General features: G+C 31.9%; 1 protein-coding gene across 6 annotated transcripts in view; it reads left to right on the plus strand.

The window, feature by feature from the left end:
* LOC132754476 (synaptogenesis protein syg-2-like) overlaps positions 1-22,248 on the plus strand; it is a 146,153-nt gene that overhangs the window by 49,065 nt on the left and 74,840 nt on the right. For all 6 annotated transcript variants that reach the window (XM_060745104.1, XM_060745105.1, XM_060745107.1 and 3 more), the window contains exons 3-4: positions 8,023-8,158; positions 21,027-21,495. In XM_060745104.1, the coding sequence (XP_060601087.1) occupies positions 21,432-21,495 (64 nt within the window). In that variant the 5' untranslated portion in view covers positions 8,023-8,158; positions 21,027-21,431. The remainder of the gene's footprint in view (positions 1-8,022; positions 8,159-21,026; positions 21,496-22,248) is intronic.

The raw sequence follows: 22,248 nt of genomic DNA on the forward strand, positions 1-22,248 counted from the left end.
TTACCTGCCATTGTGCATGAAGGTTGCCTGCCATTGTGCATGAAGGTTGCCTGCCATTGTGCATGAACAGGCACATGAGGGTAGCAAAACTGGAAACCTCCCCATCCTGACCTTTACTGGGTCAGTGTAAGTTCAAACTAAAAATATTTATATCACTAAATAAAACATCAAATCAGTAGGTTTCACAATTCATTCAAATTTTCATTTTTTTATGATGAAAACTATAACTATTAACCATAACAATTCATTTAAATTAAAAATGATGAATGTCATCCGCAGTTAATAAGTAACAGCATTTTGAAAATTAACAGCAAAACAATTGTAACTCCCCTGCGGAAATGACCACATCCATATCAATGCCGACCATGGTTGCACCATGGTTGCCAATGATATGACCTTAATATGCAATTACAGAAATTGGGGACTATGTGGTATGACCATGTTATGAACATGTCCATATCATGGATCATCATAGTCAAAGCAAAAGAAATGTTTTGACCATGGTAATAATCATAGTTAAAATGACAGCATATCATGGATATCCAAATAAATGATGACCATAACATGTTTTTTCATTTGATAATATAATGGCTTGAACTACATCTGTTTTGACCACAACTGGCATGATAGCTACAACATTGCCAGATCATTTATTGAAATCAGAGTCATAACATGTTTGTCTACATGGCAGTTTCAGTTAGTCGTTAACTACAAAAAGGCTGCAAAGTTTCAACACAAGCATTTTCCCCCAAAAATTTTTTATACACAAACAAATAGCAAATGTAATTTAGGTTAATTTACCATCTTAAAAAGATACCATGTTGCATACATCAAACTGAAGGATAATTAAAGTTTATCAAATACATTTAGCTTCAGGTAATAGACTATGATGATCACTGAAGTCAAATGTTTTTTTGATAGGAAAAATATACTGCACATAATTGTGAAGTAATTGGTTCTGCTTCATTAGGCAAGTAACATAATGTATGTTTTGCATCTATTTTCTGATTTTCCTATTCATCAAAATTAAAGTAATCTTGTTTTTATCTTTTTGAGTTGCAATTGTCTTATTTAGTTTACAGGTTAACTAAGCAAACAAAAGAACGGACCACACATAAATCCTTGACAGAAAAATGAAAGGTTGATAAGTACTGGACCCCTATTGCAGTATCTTATTGGTTGACATAATTCTTGATTGACCAATGAGAGAATGCCATCAGAATTGTGTTGATATCTGTAACATTGTATCTTATTGGTTTATTTTAAATCCAGAGTTTCTGAAATTGACCAATGGCAAAGTGTGTCTTTGATTCTAGATTTGTATCTGTACCTTTGATTGATTTTGAATATTCAAAATATTTTTAATTAAATAATAAGAGAATGTTATTGATAACTGAATAAAACATTTTTCTGAGGTCTAAATTGGGTAATTTCAAAGGTCTCAATTGGGTAATTTTATTGAAAATATCTATTTGGAATTTTCATCATGGAACAAGGTATACATTACAAGGATTATACCTGTAACCTAATCGATGCTCTTCCAATTACTCTTACAAACCCCTCTTATTCAGAATGGCATATTTGTGGCAGATTCGATCTACTCATAGAAGCCCCCCTGGCTTGAGTAAGGAAAATCTTGAGTGGCAAATGACTGGACAAATATTTTCAAGGTAAAGGTCACAAGGTCAGCAAGTGCATTAAACTGCAGTTTCAGCAAGAAAATTATGATCACTTGACAATGAAAGAAGCCCTTGACATGATTGCTGTGAAGTTTTAAATGTTTCATAGATATATTTTATGACTTCAGATCGAAACTACTGCATCTTTATGCATATTTATTATCAGTTACATCAGTTTTGCTCTCACATGATACCCAGGAAGGTTAGCAGACAGGTACTCTTTACCAGTTTTGATATAATTGGCACATGCCTTTGCTAGTTGTTTCCACTCCAGTGCATGGAGTTCTTATACTCATCAGCCATCAACAATACATTTCATTGAGCATTTATTTTCTCTCCAAGATTTTTTTTCCAAGCGATTGGTATATAGATGAAAGCATTGCTTAAGGGTGAAAAAATGGTCTTATTTCATTCTTCAGTAAACAGAAGAGTGTGTGCTGATTCAGTATTGAGCACAGATTGTTCTAAAGTGAGTAATTCTAAAGAGTAAGTAGTTGCTGAGTATCATTACCCCATATGTACTCATTCAAAGCTCATGAATTGAATTCTTCAGGTAAATGTTGGATTCAGTGCTAATGAGTTGAATGGAACAGTTAAATGTCGGATTTAGAATGTTGAGTACTTTCAACTCTACCGATTATTTAGTTTTCAGTTTGAAACCTTGTTTCAAAATACCAGGTTTTAAAGGGAGTGTCAGTGGCCAAGTGGTTAAGGTATTGACTTCAAACCACTTGCCTCTTGCTGCTGTAGGTTTGAGCCTCACCAGTGTCTTTCATGTGAGACAGCTATCTCAGCTAGCATACAGAATGTTGGTGGTTCTACTCAGGTGCTGATCTGTGCCTTAAATAATGCACTAAGGGGCACCTGAGGTCTTACTCTGTTTAAAAGGTGAAAGTACAAAAACTGACAATGTCATTCTATTTTGTCCTGTTTTCTTTTATTGTATGTATCTATTTCATTATCCTCTAGCATGTCAAGTATGTTTACAGCAGAGATCAGATCCATAATGTTGGCTCTGTAGCATTGGCTGCTAAGACTTTGATCTCATGAAATCCCTTAAGAGTACCAACCCTTAAATGACATTGTTTGTTAGACATCATATTGGTTATTTTCTCAAATGATAACAAACATTCTTTACAAAAATTGTCTCTAAAAATTGGTATCGGTGAAAACTGTTGCAAAAAGGCAACAGAGGCTTTGTAATCAGTTATGATCATGAACCAATAATATTATTAATAAACTTGTAATAAGCATAAAGAATTTTTCATGTTTTAAGCCAAACACTTCAATTTATAAAATTATAATTACAATTTATTACTGTTATTAAACTTGTTGTCTTAAGTTTTTGGTTTTTAAATTCATACATGTTGAAACAGAGAATGAAAAAATTCCAAAATGACTCATGATTCACAATGAGATAAGTTCACCAAAAGAAGAAAAAAATAAACACCAATAACATGTGTTTTATTGAAAATATATGAAGAGGTCACAAACAACATGATACACCTGGTGATAGATTTACGTTGTAAACGATATTTGGCAGATTATCTGCATTATCAGCGGACTTTTACATTAGTTAGTGCCAAATTAATTAGTTGGAACATTAATTAACTATAGCCTGCCTTTTATCAATGGTTTGCAGCAGAAAATAACCCGAAATGTTCTCTAAACATGCACTTGTTCTGTGTTGTAAAACAGATTTTGATTGGCTGAGCTGATAAGCATTGATTTATCGGTGAGTTTGATTGGATGATAAGAGATGAAAGCTAAATAATATGATACTTTCAATTGCATAATGGTTTTGGTTTGCAATGTTTTTTGTTTTTTCTCTCCCAAACATTTTTTTGATGGAGCAGATTGTTGCTGTTTGTACGCTGCTACAGTCCTTTATTAACCTCCGTACCATTTCTAATTGCACTTTTGTTTATTGACGTATATATTAGATTGTTCCATTTCTAATAGCACTTTCGATTATTGACTGATATTTTAAATATAACAATTAATGTTAACTGGGTCAAGGTCACTTGAGTGGGTCAATGTCACCAAGGCTCAAGGTCACTATTTTAGAAAATTTATGCTTTTACCAAGATTTGGTCCATTTAGCAAAATAGTAACGGCATCCATTGCTGGTTTACTGATCTTGTGACTTTTTTCTCTTGATCAGGGTAGACTAAGAATGGTGGATGGTAAAGGATACAAATTTCCATGATCTTAAAAGGACCTCAGGATTTATTTCAAGTATTTAGTCATATTTGTTCAAATCATAAGTTCGAAAGATGATTTTCTTTAACAAATTTGTACAAAAATAAAATTCAAAGAAAGCAATGAATATGATAAATATCCTCATGCATATTGCCATTTGCAATTCAAGGTTCGGTTAAACTTTATGCAAGATAATATTCCAAAATAACAATGAGATGGATTTTCAAAACACCAGACATTTTATGACAGGATCGCTGTTGTATTAATGCAAATCTCTCATTAAAAGCTGAATATAAAATTTCAGAAATAACACAATCCTTTCATGAATGTCATCCGTTGTGAAAGAATTTCAGTCTTAACATTCTTTGTGATACTAAAACCTACGTCTTAAAAAACTGGCTTGTTTTAAAACCCTCATTTTCATGAAAATTTATGCTAAGTTTTCAGGCTTTATCCGCTTATGGTACCTATTAAGATAGGAATAAGGTAAATTAAAAATGCTTGTTATATTATAAATAAAATCTTAATGCGTTAAGGAAACGTTTCTTTACATATTTGATGCGCTAATTTATTTTTAGTCCACATTTTAACTGGCTAATGAGTTTGAAAAAGATTTATTTGTAAACCTGTTACCTTTTTCCGTATCATTTGGTCAAAATAATAATAATAATAATAATACTGATTATAGTAATAAAATTGTTTAGAATTTACAATTTTACAGACCGATAATTAATTGTTATTCAAAGACCGATAATTAACTGTTATTCTATTATGCCCAATTCTGTTTCAAAATATATTTAGGGGGATGATGATTAAAGAGGGCAAATGTTACAACTAAACATAATAATGCAACATTAAAACCAAAGTCTTCAAGGTCAATGTTACACAATATTAAATGAAGTCATTTTCCTTTAATCTTGAAAACTTAACTTTTCTCTAAATTTTCTTCATATTTTCAGAAATTGATAACGCCAATAATTAATTAGTATTGTGACTAATAAAGATGTCACCTTTTTCTTTCCTGAAACAATTTTTCTCTACTTCATTATTTCATCATATTTATTACCATAAAGCAATAGATTCATGAATCAAATTTTGAAGAAAAAAACATGTTCATGGAATGCGAGGAATTTATTATTGTTTTTTCTTTATTCGGACCCAGCATGCTATTGTGCCATTATCTGATATTTCTGGTAGTTTTCGATAGCGTTTTTAAATTAGTACGCCAGTACGTTTCCAATTTAGTTCTTTCTATTATCCAGTCATGATGTTTAATATGACACTGTATAGTTTGAGAGTAAATAGTAAGTTGTCCGAGGCCTATTGACACGAGACAAGTTTGTAAATATCGTCATTGTAATGAAGCAAATTGAGCTACTGTTTGATCTGTATTCAACATCGGCCCCGAACACTTTCACAATTTATTGGTCATTTCCGCTGTTTTAACACATTTTTCGGAATTTCGGTTTTGAAAATAATGAAAATAATATATCGGCTACCGAGTGGTTTTAAAATTTATTGACGGGGCTTGTAACTGATCACAGGTTTATTTGGAAGGACCGTTTATGGTATTTTACACCGTTTGAAATGATATTACATGCACTAGGATGATCAAAGTGATGTGTGGAAAACGTTAAGTAAAGAGAAAAAAAGGTATGGGGATGTTTAAACTTGGATTAAGGATTAAAATGGAATACAATCGTTGTAACCTGCATGGAGGAATTTTTGTGTGCGTGTGATTTAATTAAATCAACGCAAACATTGTCAATATACATAGGTAAGGGACATTCAGACTTTAATAAAATAAAAGTTTAACTAAAATCTTTTTTTCTCGATTATTTTTTAGCACGTCATTTGTGAATATATACATGTACAGTGATAATAATGGTGATTTATAAACATTAAGTGATTTTGGAATTGTAAATTATTAAAAATACTGAATGACTATGAAAAGATAAAAATAGTAATCATAATTTGCTCATTACTTGCTGCATGTACATATATCTAAAAAAATTTGCTGCATTTTTATTTAAAAAAATACTTTCCTCATTTTCTAGAGCATAAAATATTACTTCCTGTTACAATTTTTAAATACTTTTTTTTACCTATTATAATAAAGCACTTTTTAAGTGTTCCCCTTCCTCTACCACATTATGCAAGTTCTACAAATCTCAATGTTAATTATCATAAACCTCTATAACAAATGGGAGAGAAAAAAATGTTAAAAACCTCAAGCTGTTATGAATGGTTATTATAATAAAATAGATTAACCGAAAAAAAAAGAAGTAAATTTTGTACCATTTAGAGAATGAATATTTGTTGAAGGAGTCATTCGGTTTCAACTCTCCTTAAATTTATTGCAGTTTTATGCTAATCTAACCTTTCCCGAAAAGTGCTGAGTCTATTATTTTTCTAAAGATTATTACATGACTTACTTAATGATTGAAAAAATATCCAGCTTTCCTATAAATGAAAAACGATAATTAGCCTTAGATGTTTTGAAGGAATAAATCGTCGAGGATGCTGAAAAAATAATGTTATAGTTATATAATTTGTTAATCATTTAGTTAAATCAATATAAATTTCAATTAAACATCTTCAGATAAATAATAATCTAATAATCTTCAGATGTTGAAAAGGTAACTTTTCTGTAATCTTTTTCTTTCTTCAAACTTTAACTTTTGATTTCGTTTATAATCTGCCAGAATGTCTTTCTGTTTCATTAGATCTATACAATTCAATTGAAACAATGAGACAGAAACAATACTAAAGAGTTGTATCTCATTAAGTATTTTTTTGGTGTTTGATGGTTTATGGATCATTAATAACGTCTCCGACAATGCATATCTAAGACCTAGGTTTGAAATGCACACCAATTAGTTGTGCATGAGGCAGTATAGAACTGTGTTTGTTGTTTTACCAGCCTCTAAGTGCCGCTACTGGCACGCCACCAAACAGGTATGTATACTGCACAGCATTAAAATCGTGCTTGTAGACAGTACAGTGCTGATGCGTTAACACTAAGACTAGCATCTACCCATGCAAACAACACAGGCTAAGATCTTCAGTGTTTGCTATTTAGTCAGGACATATTTTAACTGTTGTAAAAATTATGAATGGTTTTGCCCAGAAAAAAGTCCCACTGTTGTTGATATTAAGCATGGTAAGGGTAAAATAATTATCCTGAACATTTTGCTATTGACAGGGCAGCATAAAACCAGTGCTAAATGCAGTGGGCTCATAACAAAATTGCAACAATGTCTTTTGTGGGTTAGAGTTTAAATTTGTTTCAGTTGAGCAACATATTTAAGTTATAAATAATTGTGAGTTAATCTTTACCGATTCACCTTATTGTACATTGTCTCAAACACAAGCAGACAACAGCCGCATATAACAAGCAACCTTCTGTAAGCTAGCTAGTTGGATATGTTTCCTTTACATGAAATATTCCAAAAGTCCTGTGCAGGGATTCAAACCTACAACAACCAGTGGCAAGTGATTCCAAGTAGTAAATATGTATCACATGTCCATTAGGCCCCTAAACTTGTACTGAAGTTTGTTTAGTGTTGTGCAATTAATTTATAGAAGATAATAAATCATGCCAACCAATTAATCTTTTTATATGCACAATTACATCTTGCATTTAAGTAGATGAAATTTTTTATTCAATCTTGGGAATACTTGACCTGTTATTAATGCACTAACCTGTTTTATTTTAAGTGAATGAGATCAATTTAACCCTGCCCCTGCTTAAACAGATTAGCCTTTGCCACAAGCATGGAGACAGGCCAGCCAGTGCACATCTGTGCAAATTGACCAACCTCTATACTATGGGCAGGCTAACATTAATTTTCATCTTGATATCCCTGCAGTTGATAATGGGCAGTTCCAAAGAAATAGAAGCTGGACAAGCCCACTTAAGAAATTCAGAGGGTGACTCAGTCAAGATTTCTTTGGTGTGCAGTGTAGCACTTACCTATGTAATGTTTAGTACACACACACATTCAGCCTCTTATTTTTAGCCACCATACACTGCTGAAAACTACAGTAAGAGAAATGTGAAAATACAGGCTCTTATTCTTCATTACTTTGGATTTATTGCCACTAAATAAATTTGTGTCCATTTTCTTATTCATTCCAGACTGTGTTTCAAGTGTGACAAAAATGTGTTTATAGGGGTGAGGAGTTAAGAGAAATATTTCAGGAACCAGTCAAGTTATATTCAAGACTTGGGATTGTTGATATTTTGGATTCAATCTGGAAGCTATTACACTCAGGTGAGAAATTTGGCTGTGTATTGTATGCACTAAATAATATATTTTCTAGGATGATTTTTGTGTGTGTTTATATTGTCTGTATATTGTCTATAAATCTTTTGTTGTTTGTATTGAAAAGTGTCTGTTTCTTTAAAGGTATATCACTGAGGATCAAGATTATTTTAATAATATTTTCAGACTTTCTTCATTTTCAGTGGGAATAAATGACAAATTCATTAGAAATATCATTTGTTTTGCTGCGATTTTTGTTGGGGGGGGGGGGTACAGATATTATTTTCAGTGAAAGTTCCAAAAGTGTCAAATAGTGCTAAGTAAAAGTGTACATGCTGCACACCATTCTTTTAATGGCATCAAGGATGTAGAATACTAGTATGTAATGATGATTAAGATATATTGGTGGGTGATTTCTTACATATTCTGTAAAATAAGCAACATAATGGGAAGTCTTAATTGTTTAATATGATTGTATATTATTTTCTATAAAGCCTTTAGCTTTCAAATGTATACAGGATGCTGAACGTATTCTAACCTGATCTGTTGTGAAAAACTAAAATACATGTAACATAATGGGAAGGTCTAAATTAATAAAAAGGACATGTACATTTTATATAATAAGGGAAAGGTATCATTTCAAAGGAGGCATGTCCAAAGCAAAGGTCTAAATATAAAAAAATGGAACAAGAAAACAAAGGGGACTAGAAAATAAGGCATCAAAGAGGTCATAATTATATATTTTATATATTATATACTGGAAAGATATCAGTTGAGAGCAGACCAAGAAGGTCAAACATCAAAAGGTTCAAGTTTTAAGAATGGAACCCAAAAGGTCTAAATTTAAAAAATAGGAACAAGAAAACATAGGGACAAAAAAAATACAGCACCAATGTTTAGAAATGAAGCCAGGTGTAATGTGTAAGCAAACAGTAAAGGGTGTGATATCTACAGATGATAGTGATCACCAGAGTGTATCTGGAATTTCATTCACATATTTCTACATGAAGGCGGCAGGCATGGAACTTACATCATGTTTATGTTTAACTTTTTATTAGGCTTGGGCTTATCAGATGTGAATTTGTTTCGCTACAAAAACAATGTTTTTCTTGTTATCAGGTGAATGAAACATTTTGATTTGTTACATAAAATTCTTTTTCTTTTTTTTTCCACTCACAAATCTGGAATTTCTGTTGAGGTTGTAAAGGGTTTAAATTTTCTATTTTGTAACAAGTGTTGCGCAATAATTTGGCATGGCTTATCAGTGTAAGGAACATACCTAGATTAAACTTACTGATTGATATGTAGTATATTTATGGTGGATATTAAAACTGTAGTTTTGGAGCTCATATAGTATAGTTATATTTTTTATATAAAAAAAGAACTGTTGCAATATAATAATAACATGATGTGTCTGTGTGATGCTTAAAAAAACACAAGAAATATAAAAAGGAAACAGAATTTTTTTGGATTGAAATTTCAATAAGTTTTTCTCTTTAAGTCAAACAGTATTTGGTTAAGTCTTGAAACACAATTAGCTTATTACTAAAAAAATTGTAGAACACTGATTTATGCTTTACCCAGTGCATATTTAATAATTGGGAATCAACAATTTTAGACATATTACCCAATTTTCACATGGCTAAATTTTTATGCCCCCGCCATGTAATGGCCGGGGCATATAGTGTTACCCTGTTCCGTCCTTCCGTCCTTCCGTCATTCCGTCCTTCCGTCATTCTGTCATTCCGTCATCATCAGTTTCCGTTCATTATCTTAGTAACCGTTGCACATATTCAACTCAAATTTGACATATGGATATGTCATGAGAAAATACAGGTCAAGTTCGAATTTGGTCATGGTTCGATGATTTTTGGCAGAGTTATGCCCCTTTTACTTTGAAAATAATATGAAATTTTCAGTTTCCGTTCATTATCTCCCCAACGGTACAACACATTCAACTCAAATTTGACATATGGATATGTCATGAGAAAATACAGGTCAAGTTCGAATTTGGTCATGGTTCAACGATTTTTGGCAGAGTTATGCCCCTTTTACTTTGAAAATAATATGAAATTTTCAGTTTCCGTTCATTATCTCCCCAACCGTACAACACATTCAACTCAAATTTGACATATGGATATGTCATGAGAAAATACAGGTCAAGTTCGAATTTGGTTATGATTCGATGATTTTTGGCAGAGTTATGCCCCTTTTACTTTGAAAATAATATGAAATTTTCAGTTTCCGTTCATTATCTCCCCAACGGTACAACACATTCAACTCAAATTTGACATATGGATATGTCATGAGAAAATACAGGTCAAGTTTGAATTTGGTCATGGTTCAATGATTTTTGGCAGAGTTATGCTCCTTTTACTTTGAAAATAATATGAAATTTTCAGTTTCTGTTTATTATCTCCCCAACAGTACAACACATTCAACTCAAATTTGACATATGGATATTTTTTTGGAATGCCAAGGTCAAGTTCGAATTTGGTCATGGTTCAATAATTTTTGGCAGAGTAATGCCCTTTTCACTCCGAAAAAATATGAAATTTACAGTTTCTGTTCATTATCTACCCAACAGTGTTACATATTCAACTAAAATTTGACATATGGATATGTCAAATGAATGGGCAGGTCAAGTTGGAATTTGGTCATGGTTCGATGATTTTTTGGCAGAGTTATGTCCCTTTCACTTCGAAAATAATATAGATACATCTTAGGAATAGGCAGTTTAAGTTTGAATTTGGTTGTGGTTCAATGATTTTGGACAAACTTATCTTTCTTGAATATTGGAAAAAATTTTGAACTTTCAGATTCAGCACTCATACTTTTGTGGAAATGTGTGTAGCCATTATTTTGGCTACAAATATGAAATATGCTATTTTCAAAAGGTTAAGACTGAATAATTTCAGTGCTTTGAACATTGTATGAAAATGGTTTGTGTTAACATTGAAAAGTTTTAAGGGCTTTGAACTTAAAATGAAAACAATAATTTGTGCAAACAAATTTGGAACTAAATATAATAACATCTGAAATTTTGGCTGCATGCGGGGGCATCCGTGGCATGATGACACATTTCTAGTTTTTATATATATTTTTTTTTAAAAATATTTTCGATTGTTGATAAAAATAACAAATTCTGAAATACTGATAAAACATGAGGAATGAGTAATGAAGAAATTATCGTTATTATAATTATGATTAAAATTTTTCAAAACTTGGTTACAGTTTAATTGTGTTCTCGTAAAGATAAACAAATGGGTTGATAAAAATTGATAATCGATCTTTATGATGGCTTTAATAGCATTCTCAAAATAAAATAATTCGATTTCGAAGATTTTTGTCTGATTTATAGTCACTATTCTTCTTCAGGAATGTAGAAATTGTACAATCGTAAAAACTTTGTTTCATTAAGTTGTGCGGTAGAATTTGAAAATAATTACATGTTTCATTTATATAATCAAGTTAAATTACATTTACACCAACACTGTCCAAAATAATGATTTATAGGTGTACATTAAATTGGAATTTTATCAGTGGTAACATCATGATGGCATTTAGATCAGTGGTAAAGAAGGCGGTAACAACCCGTAAGAGAGGGGACCAAAAAAATCTGTTTCGTAAAATAGCAATGGTGATACTTTGTGCAGATTTTGATTTTTTCCTATTTTTGACTTTTTTATTTCTTTTTACACAATAGTGCGCTGAAAAATATAATGAATGAATGCTGATTTTTATTGAATCGGGCAGGCATGGGCTTTTTAGCTTGATTATCAGCAGATCAGAGCTGATTTAGATCTGTATGAGGCAAATGAAGGCTATACCTGAGATGTCTATCTAAATCAATTAAGCCTATTAACTGATTATTATCAACGTGTAATTAATTATCTCTCCCCCCAAACCTATTGAATCCTGACTAAATATCTTATTGGATAGTATACAGTATGCATTTGCACGGAGAGGGAATTTTTATTCGGGATTAGCCATGTATGTAGGTACAAATCAGCGGTTATTATTTGTTATCGCAACTTTTGTGGTCACCCAAAGCATTAAATTTTATTCTGCTATTAAAGCGGAAAATTTTGCAAACGCAACTTTTGTGGTCGCCAATGGCATTAAGTTTCTTCCTGTTATTAAAGCGGTGAATTTTGTGAACGAAACAAGTTACGAGTGACGAATTTTGAAGAGAAAGATGCCTGAATTAAGCCTTACGTGATGATGCTATCGAGAAATATAATCTCTTCGCATTCTATTCTAGTTCTATCTTCGATATCATCGGAGCATTTCTTGATATTATCAATTGTATATAAATATTCTAGTTATGAACGGACTTACATTGCAGAACTTATTGTTCCATAGTCGAAATATTTGTATCTTCATTACATAGCAGCTACATTAAACGTGTTGAATTTCATGCGTTTAATTGAGTTTTGGCGACAAGAGGGAGGGCAGTATGGAAATAAAATACGTTTGAAAGACGTATCAGCTTGTATTAATGAAGATACATGTTTAATACCTTTAATAGAGGACAAACCAAGACGAAAAAAATTGAAATTTTATACGGATAGAATTGATAATAGGCCAGCTCTAAATCTTGCTTAAATATGTTGGTGATATTGTTAATAGGGTATTTACATGCATTCCTTAATTCTAACAAGACAGTATTTTTTTACCACCGTAGTATTTTTTGTAACAAAATAGATATAAAGTGAACAAAATGGGCGCCCCATATCCTGAAGATCATGGCATATGATCCGAAATGATCAGATTTGATTCCAAGGGCAATGTAAGTGTCCCTTTTTAACCATATGTTGTTTTATATATTATGTTCAGATACAGCAGCTCCAGTTAAAAGGTTAAAGGCTTTTTATGCATCAGAAATGAATACATTGGAGCTACGTCACGACAAAACCAACATAATGGGTTTGCGAGCAGCATGGATCCTGATCAGACTGCGCAGAGGCATATTGGGCCTTTAAGAAAATGTTGTTATTTACCTGGGAACAGAACATACCACAATATCATATAGTATGTCTAAGTAATAATAGTCAATTGTGACAGATTGCCAGAAATCGAATTATACAAGTTATGCATACTATGTGTGCCATACCGAGTGCTAATTTTGCCAAATGATACTTTAAATAAAAGTAACACAAAGTCTCAGAAAGATATTATGCTGCTTATTAAAAAAATATTTAAGACTTAGAAAATGTTTTGGCAGGAAAAAAAAATCTCGTCCTTCTTTGATAGTTTTGTTTTCAGTGCAGAAGTCCTTATTCCTTTGTGTACAGCTATAACTCTGTCAAATTTATTAAACCACCGATTTACGTGTAAATATAACCCTACTATTAAGAAAAACAACAATTACACACAAAAAATGTTGAATTGATTATGTTATTCCTTTTTTTTTATTTGGCTGATCTTTAGATTTCATTGAAACCACAGTGTGAATAAATAAGACTATTGTAAATCAAACAAAACTTAACAAAGAAAAACCCAAATTCATCCCTGTTTTAATTGATAATTAGCCTTTGTTTCTATAACAAGAAACAATAAGTACAAATTTTTTGCAACAAAATGTCACTGGTTAATGTTTTAGGCCTAATATTTGTGCCTTTATTAGTATGTTCTAAATTGTTATCAACATTTCCCCAGATTCATGCTTTAATGAGATTTTCTAGGGAATTTTCTGGAGATTTAATTAACCTACTCGGCTGTGAAGACATTATTCCTTATTTGTAACCCATTTGCTAAATGTGATAATACCATGGGTTTATCATATTTTAAAATAAATGATAGCATTGTTTAATGTCACACTGAGTCCCTGAGTGCTGGAAAAAAAATAGTTAACTAGATATGTATAATAAAAAGTGTAATGTTTGAATTACGAATTTGAGAACATATATATTAAGTATGAAAAGTTCATCCTTGATAGATATTGCATTTTGATATGCTTGTGATAACCATACAGTTATTGGCGACGCCGGTGAGCGGCGTCGTCTTATATGGAATACTTTTTATTTTGGCCTATGGAAGGAGCTGTTATTATTAGCAGTTAATTTCATGTTGTGTTAATTATATTTATTTTGATTCGTAAAAATCAAGTAAACAAATATGTTGTTATATTTGTATTTAATAACTTTATATAAAAAGCATGTGCATTGTGATATTATTTTCACGAAATTGCAAGCTCAGATTAACAGCTTGTCCCTTTGTTTTATTGACAATACTAAAACCCGGATTTCGAATATCGTTGTGGTCTACATTGATGCTCATTCATTTATATATTTTCAAAACTTTCCTACAAGAAGAAAGTTCACCTGCAAATGAGTATGAGGATAGGTAATAGACTGTTGTAAACGATTATCCTATAGATTTTATCCATATTACGTTTATCTGTTGAACAGAATGGTTGTTTTTACAAAGTGTACCAGTATCCGGATGTTGACAGCTATCCGATTTTCTGCAATTACTGCTGTCACATGGCCATCTACTTTTTTATGAATACTTTACCATTAATTTGCATGGCATAATTAAAATGAGCCTGCAACATTGATTAATTTTGATGTTTAGGGTGTTCTTTTTGGTTTCATGTTTTCTTTATTTCAAGGGGAAGTAACTCATGTTTACTAAATTATTTGTTCTTTTCTGTCTATCTTAGGTATTGATTACAATTTTTGTTTTATAAAATTTACCAGTTGTAAGGTCATCAAAAGCATAGAGGCCCTGATGAGTGAATATTGATATATATATATACTTTTACTGGCTTTATATACCCAATATTTCATATTTATTTAATAGAAACTTGGAATTATTAATGTTATATGTGCATATATTTATATCTTAGTATATTGGTATGATGAGACTTATAATATTTCTGAATTTAAAGAGTTGCAGTCATGTCATTATTATTAAAGAGATGAGACTTTCATTTAAAGTTATAAATGATAATACATGTCTTGATTGAAAATGTCCTGAAACTTGGATCAAGCAATATAATTGATAAAACCTCATAAAATCATGTTCTGAATAGTTATTCTAATTTTTTTCTAACATGTGCATAGTTTGAAAAGGACAGCTTCTGCCTTATCTATTTGTAATGGAGGGACACCGGTCTCAATCTCCAGGTCTCCTGAGTCAACCCGACAACAGACTTTTCATAGAGTAGATTGATACTTGTCCTTGAATAAATTTGTACACTAAATTTTATAGTGGGTGATTTGTGCCACATGAAAACCAACAAAGTAAAAAAAGTAACCGGGCGCCAGATGAAAACATGAAAATACAATCTACCACAAAGTGGTTCGTTTGTTGCATTTTCCTGTTTTTGCCCGTTGCCCTTGATGTAAAATACAAATCAGCCTTCATAAAATTTCTTATCATAGATATTGTACATGTATTAGCACAGTTATATTCTCTTTCAAATTGACCTGTTATAAATAATGGCACAACCAATAACTGTCTTAGCCCTTTTTAGTAAAAATAATTATACAATAATAATTATATAAATTGTTATTTTAATTAAGACTATGAGTATGTAAGGTTTTTTTTTCTTATTTATTAATTAAGAATTAATTAATTATCTGTTAATTTAAAAATCTAAATATCTGTCACGGTTTAGAACTGTTCACTATTTAGGGGAGAAAATGTGTAAGCGACCAGATAGCTCAATCGCTACAGCCGCGGTACATTATTCTGTGGGTCACAGGTTTGAGTTCTGGTCAAGCTGAAAGTTTTTCTCATCCTGTTACTGCAAATAACCATGAGTTTAATTCACTATGCTCTGTAAACATCAGAAATTCAAGTACATGAATCAATATAGTGGGGAAAAAAGTTTAGGTTTAGAACTGTTTCATTATTAAAGAGAAAATGTGTAGCCGGCCGGATAGCTCAGTTGGTCTTCTGAAAGTCATGGGTTCGAGTCATGATCAGGCAGTTTCAGTCAGGGTTTAGAAGTGGTTTTTCAACTGACACATGTTTGATTCATTTAATAGATTGCATTTAATTTGAAATGGACAAAGGCAGTTTTGCTTGATACTTTTAAATCTACAAAAAGCATTTGGTACAGTTGATCACACTAAACTGCACATGAAGAAGTTCTTTTTTCTTCTTCTTCATCTCTTCAAGCATCTGCCATATGTAATGACATTCTTGCATGGTTCAAGTCTTATCTATGATAGCAGCTGGTGAATGTGGCTGGTACTCCTTCTCTCTGAATACCTATGGTGTCCCCCTGATGTTCATTTTAGGTCCTCTTTTATGTATGACATGTCTGCAACCCTTAGCAATAAGCTTTTATTATATGCACAGGCACAAGTATCAGACCTGGGAAGAAAAAATATTACCAGATTGATAAAAAAACCTGTGTTCATCTTAAAAGTGTCACAAACCAAAAAAAATGTAAATGATGACCCCCTTTAAAAATATACTTTAAGTTAATAGTATATTTTTAAAGGGGGTCATTATTTACATTTTTTTTTTTTGGTTTTTGACACTTTTAAGATGAACACAGATTTTTTATTAATCTGGTCATATTTTTTCTTCCCAGGTGTGATAGTCTTGTGCCTGTCATTATATGATGATGACTCAGGTATCCTTGTATCTGGTAAAGTAAATCTTAAGATTGGTTTATTGACTATAAATTGTCTTTGCATCTTGGCAAGACAGAGTCTATTCTTTTTGGTTTAAGTTTCAACATAAACTGGGCCAAGCCTCCAGGTCACATGAAATGGTACTGCTATAAAGTACACATCTTTTGTTAAGTATTTAGGTGCAAACCTGGATCAAATTCTTTTGGCGTCGCCCTTTGATGCTTTGCATCAATGCTTTTCTTGTCTTCTTTTCCAAGGATATTGGGTATTATGTCCAAATATTTTGCTTTGCAGCTGACCAACCAGTGATACCTTTAGATTCAGGCCAGCCTGCACATCCATGCTGCTGAGTCTTATTGTTGGTAACTCAATTTTTGTACTTTGATCCCTTAACCCTTTCCCCCATGAGCATATTGTGGAAAATGCACTGAAAAGCCTCCTGTTACAAGTTCAAACTGCTATGAAACTATGAAAAATGCTTCAATACTAATTAAACTTGGCACAAATGTTGACTGGACCATTGCCTTTGTAACGACATGCTCAGTCTTAAATTTCCTGTTACCATGGCAACGAGGGGGCATCTCAAAATTGCCCAAAATCACTATTTTGCCTCGATTTTTTCCATCAAAATTTATTTCAAAGTGCTGCAACTTCTCAAGGGATTGAGATAGAGTCAAAGGCTTTTCAGCGTTGGTTACACGTTACATTATGATCGACCTGGGGTCATTTTTAGCCTCTCACAAGTCCAAAATTTTCTTTGCGATGAGGGGGACTCCGCCCCCCTTCAAACCCCCCTAACAGAAGGGGGCACATCCCCCTTCTGGCAACCCCCTGATGTATCTTTTGGATGGGGAGCGGCGCCGAAAAAGTGCTCAATTTTTTAAGCAACATTTCTCAAACGAAAACATGTGTTTGGGGCCCAAATAGGATATTTTTTCACTCTTTGAGGCCTAAAAAAAGGGGGGGGGGTGGGGTCGAAAGTGCGTTGTTTGGCGTATATATGGGGTAAAGGGTTAACCGTCCAAACAGACTGTTACAAATTAGAGAAGGGTCTATAAATTATGCTTATTCAATGGTTAAATTAAGGATTTAAGTAGAATATGATAAATGTTTAAGTAAGACAAATTAATTTGAAGAATGTTTTATTGACAAATAAATTCATTAGGTAAAAAAATATAAAAGCTGCGGCCAATTACGATTTGAGGTGAAATAAGTCGCAGACACATTTTAATTATGCAATTTCCAGGGCCCGTAGATGCCGACGTTGCACATTTATCGGCTTCGATGTTGACATACAGACAAGTATAACAGACTATTGCAGATTAATGTTGACTCGGTGGTCTTTTAATTTTCCTACATCCTACATAATGTTGTCCGAACCGCAAGCCGCTGGAAAATTGACAAGAATATGCCAATTTGCGTGACGCTTGATTGGATAAACCAGTCTGTATCATTTAACAAGTTGTTTAACCATAATAGTTTTGACCTGTCAATGGTAATAATTGTTCAAGACCTTCCCATATAGTGTCAAGAAAGTTCAGAAGTTTAGGTGCTTGACTTGAGCGTCTTAACGAGAAATATTTAACAATCGTCTTAATATTTTGATAATCGAAATACCATATGAAATATATCCTGATGCACATGCATTGTTATGAACTTTGTTTTGTCTTTCTTTTAGGAAAGTGATTTCCCTGAACTTTTTTTAAAAAGGGGTTTTAGCTATTGTGGGGTTAAAGGCCCCCCGGGGAAAACAAATTTGGGGAAAATTATTCGACATTTTTTGGGAAAAATTTTAGAAAAATTTTAAAAAAGTTGAAAAAAATTTCCCTTTAAAACATTTACCCCTTTTTTTTAAAAATTTTTATCATGTGTATGATCATATATATAATCTGTCACCTTTTAAGAAACAGTCAAATCAGTTCAAGTTTTCTCACAAGTTGAACAGTTGGATTTTTTAGGGCTTGCTGTTTGGAAATATTTTGTTGTTGAAATTTTGTGAAAAAGAGGCTATTTCAGATTTGGAATGGGGCCTAGATATTTTAGCCCCTCTGAGGTGATAGGGTGAAAATGCCCTGTGGATATTTTACTGCGATAAATTCAAAACATATTAAAAGGTTATTCTGCTAAAACTCTGTTCAAGGTACAGTGTATGCACATGTGATTCTTAAAACAGGTATACATTTTGTTCTATGAATCATATTTAAAATGGTTACCATGGATATATATTGTAATGGTTCTTTTATAGGATATGATAAGACAAGAAGGATTTGATCAAGTGGTACAATTAGATTTTATTATCATTATACACATTTGGCAACTGTCTTCCAAACAGGTTTTTCCCCCCTTTGTCATTCAGTTACCTAACAATTTGACATAAAATACGCTAATTTGAATGATAGATATGTGTAGGTTTTCCGCATACTTTTTGGTTTGAAGTAGTATATTATTGTCATAAGTAGCGTAGTAGTTTTTAACCTTAATACAAAAAAAAGTAATATAATGGAATTGGATACTAGCTTTGATTACAAAAAGTTAAGCGCATTGTAATAAACGACTGAATTAAAAAAAAAACACTATTTTTTCTGCTCCTAAGGTTGTTTTTCTTTATTTTTTTATGGATCTACTTGTAGGATGTTGTTTATTTTTGTTTGTTCATGACTTTGCAATTATTCAACGATGGCAAAAATTTACTTTCCATATTTATTTGTGCAGATTTTTACGCACTTTAATGCAATTTTGTACTTTGTTGATGTTAACTCACTGATCAACTTCAGAAATTGCTTTGCTGACTCATTGATTATGTCCATTCTTTGCCTTATCTTCAGTCGTTTAACAGTATTTTAAGATATTTAAGGGTTTCATTCCTGAGCATACTATAAAATGTGACAGGTCCCAACAATGTAAAAGTGTGACCCTGATGGTGAAGCTTTAATTGGCTCGACTTTTCCCCTTAATTACATAGATTATATGTTATCTTGGAAAAGATACCGGCAACAGTGTAATTACGCTGGTTTACGGGCAGCGTTACACGTTTTCATACTTGTTAAATTAGAACAGTGGGCTTTAATTGATTTCTAAGATTTTTTTTTTGCTATTCTGTGCTGCAACACAGTAACAATTTGAGCGTAGGCTCATATTGTTTACTATCTTTTTTGCTTAGATGGACAATTAAGACTTTTATTACAGGATTTATTGTGCTTTGTGCCAAAGTTTTATCTTTTTCTGTGGAAAATAGTGTGTCGGATGTGTTAATATTCTATGTAACATTTTGTTGGTTGATAGGAATACCCTAGGTCTTTCTTTACTTATTTTTGCTTTCATAGCAACAGATAAAGATTTTGTTTCATTTATAAGATGATTATTGTCTTTTTTTCCAGCAACAAAAAATTTAGAGTGTTTTTATTTGTGAATATTGAAAGTAACCGAATTCTTAGCTTTTTTGTCTGAATTTTGTGCCTTTTGTGAGGATTAAGGCATTGGAGACGAATTTCATTTTTTTCATTACTGGTTATATGGATGATGCATCGATCTTATTGGTGAATGAGACTGTAGACCATTGGGGATATATCTTATGTCTGGTCATTAAGATTCTTTAGATGACTTTGAAATCATAATAAAAGAGGATTTAGTGTCTGTTTAAGGTTGTTGGTTTCCCCTTATAGAATGAGGTAGACTGTCGGAATGACTTGGGGAAAACAAATGAAAATGTCACATAACAAAATTATATACTTGGATGAAAAACATTTTTTTTTTGTATTTGACAACATGTGGATTTTTTTTCTGTTTTTTTTTCCTTTTATTTTGAGAAACAGAAACTCTTGTTGATTAGTATAATTGAAAATAGTGATTAGAAACATTCCTTGAAAAATATTTTTGTATCATTGGAGAAGATGCACTGTGCTTTAATGATGATTGGTAAAAATATTTTTGAATCATTTCGACAATAAAACCTCAGGAGTTTTTTGTATGTAAGTGCATTGGTGCTCGGTTATTTTAGTGCGTAACTGGTTTGGTTTGTAATTTGAACAGTGAAACGTATTCAGACGAAAGGAAAAAAAAATCAAGAAAAATTGCTCAAAATATATTTTATGATAATTTTGATTATATTAAAACAGTAGGAAAATGTTATTTAACTGGGTTACCTATGTATAACAGACATTCTTTGAACATGCTCTTTATCGTATTGCATGTACTGTGCTAATAAATTATAGTTAGCAAAAACAAAGATGTACAGTGTACGACTTTTATCTCAAAAATGTTTTTACATTCTGTCATTTCAGGGAAGGTATGTTTTGAATACAGACAATGCAGATGTGCAGAACAATGTTGTTGGATATATACATCACAGCAGATGCGGATAAAAAAATAACCGAGTTATATTACGAGTTATAGTATTAGGCATAGTGTTTAGCTTATAAAAGTGACTATAGTGCGAGTGTCAGTGTTAACGTAGAAATATTCAGAACAAGGAAAAACCATGCGGACAGAACTTTCTTAGGATTTTCCCTGGTGTTTTTTTTTGTTTTTGATTTTTTTTTACATATAAAAAAGAGGAGAAACCGATCTGTGCACATGTGTTAGGATTTTAAGCAAGGAAAAGAACCATGTGGACAATTCAATTTTAGGATTTGATGTGATTTCTTGGATATGTAATTTTGTTACACTGTGATATAGCAAGGAGGACTATGGAGTTAAGAGGGGAGATAATTGGACGGCTACTTGTCTTCGGTATCATATTTATACTCAGGGGTAAGTATATTAGTGTACTTTCACAGCTATCATTAAAACTATAAACTCCAGGGGGAGGGCGGTCTAACTGGCATGGTAAATAGTTTTTTCAGTCAAACTCCCTTGAGAGGTCTTTCACAATAACGAAAGGCAAAATAACATTACTATCAATAACAGTGTGTTGAACAAGAAATAAAACCACTTTTATCTTCAGATTAAGCTGATAAATTTTTGTTATAGCTTTTTTCTGAATCTTGAATCTTTTTAGGTTTCTTATTTAAAGATCTTTGTAAAAAAATTTTTTAAAGTTTGTTTAAGGGTTTATAATAGCTTAACTACTTTAATGCTGGGCTTACAATATATTTTTAATGAAGATCTCTTTATAATTTTTTGTTCTATTAGAAGATATGTTAAAAATACCTATTTCACTTTAGTTCCTTCTTTGTTGAATGAGATTTAAGTATGACTATTAGATCTTAAAATATAAAACGTTTTCTGAAAGACTAACTCGATTCATGTTTCAAGCAATGATCTCTTTTGAAAATTCAGGTAACTAAATCTATGCACAAGATTTTAATGATTAATAAACATTTCTAAGTTTTAATTTAATCAAAACTTGATCAGAGCTCAAAAAACATATGTTACGAATTCCTACCACAGAGGTTTTCTTTGTGTAAATGCATGAATGTTTTTACCTGTAAATTATCTTTTGAACTCAAAAGCTATCTTAAGAAATTAACTTTTATTAATTTGTCCGTTATGGTTGGTTGATGC

The sequence above is a fragment of the Ruditapes philippinarum genome, unplaced genomic scaffold (assembly GCF_026571515.1).
Source record: "Ruditapes philippinarum isolate M1 unplaced genomic scaffold, ASM2657151v2 ctg956_1_1_1_1, whole genome shotgun sequence".
Classification (NCBI taxonomy): Eukaryota; Metazoa; Mollusca; class Bivalvia; order Venerida; family Veneridae; genus Ruditapes; species Ruditapes philippinarum.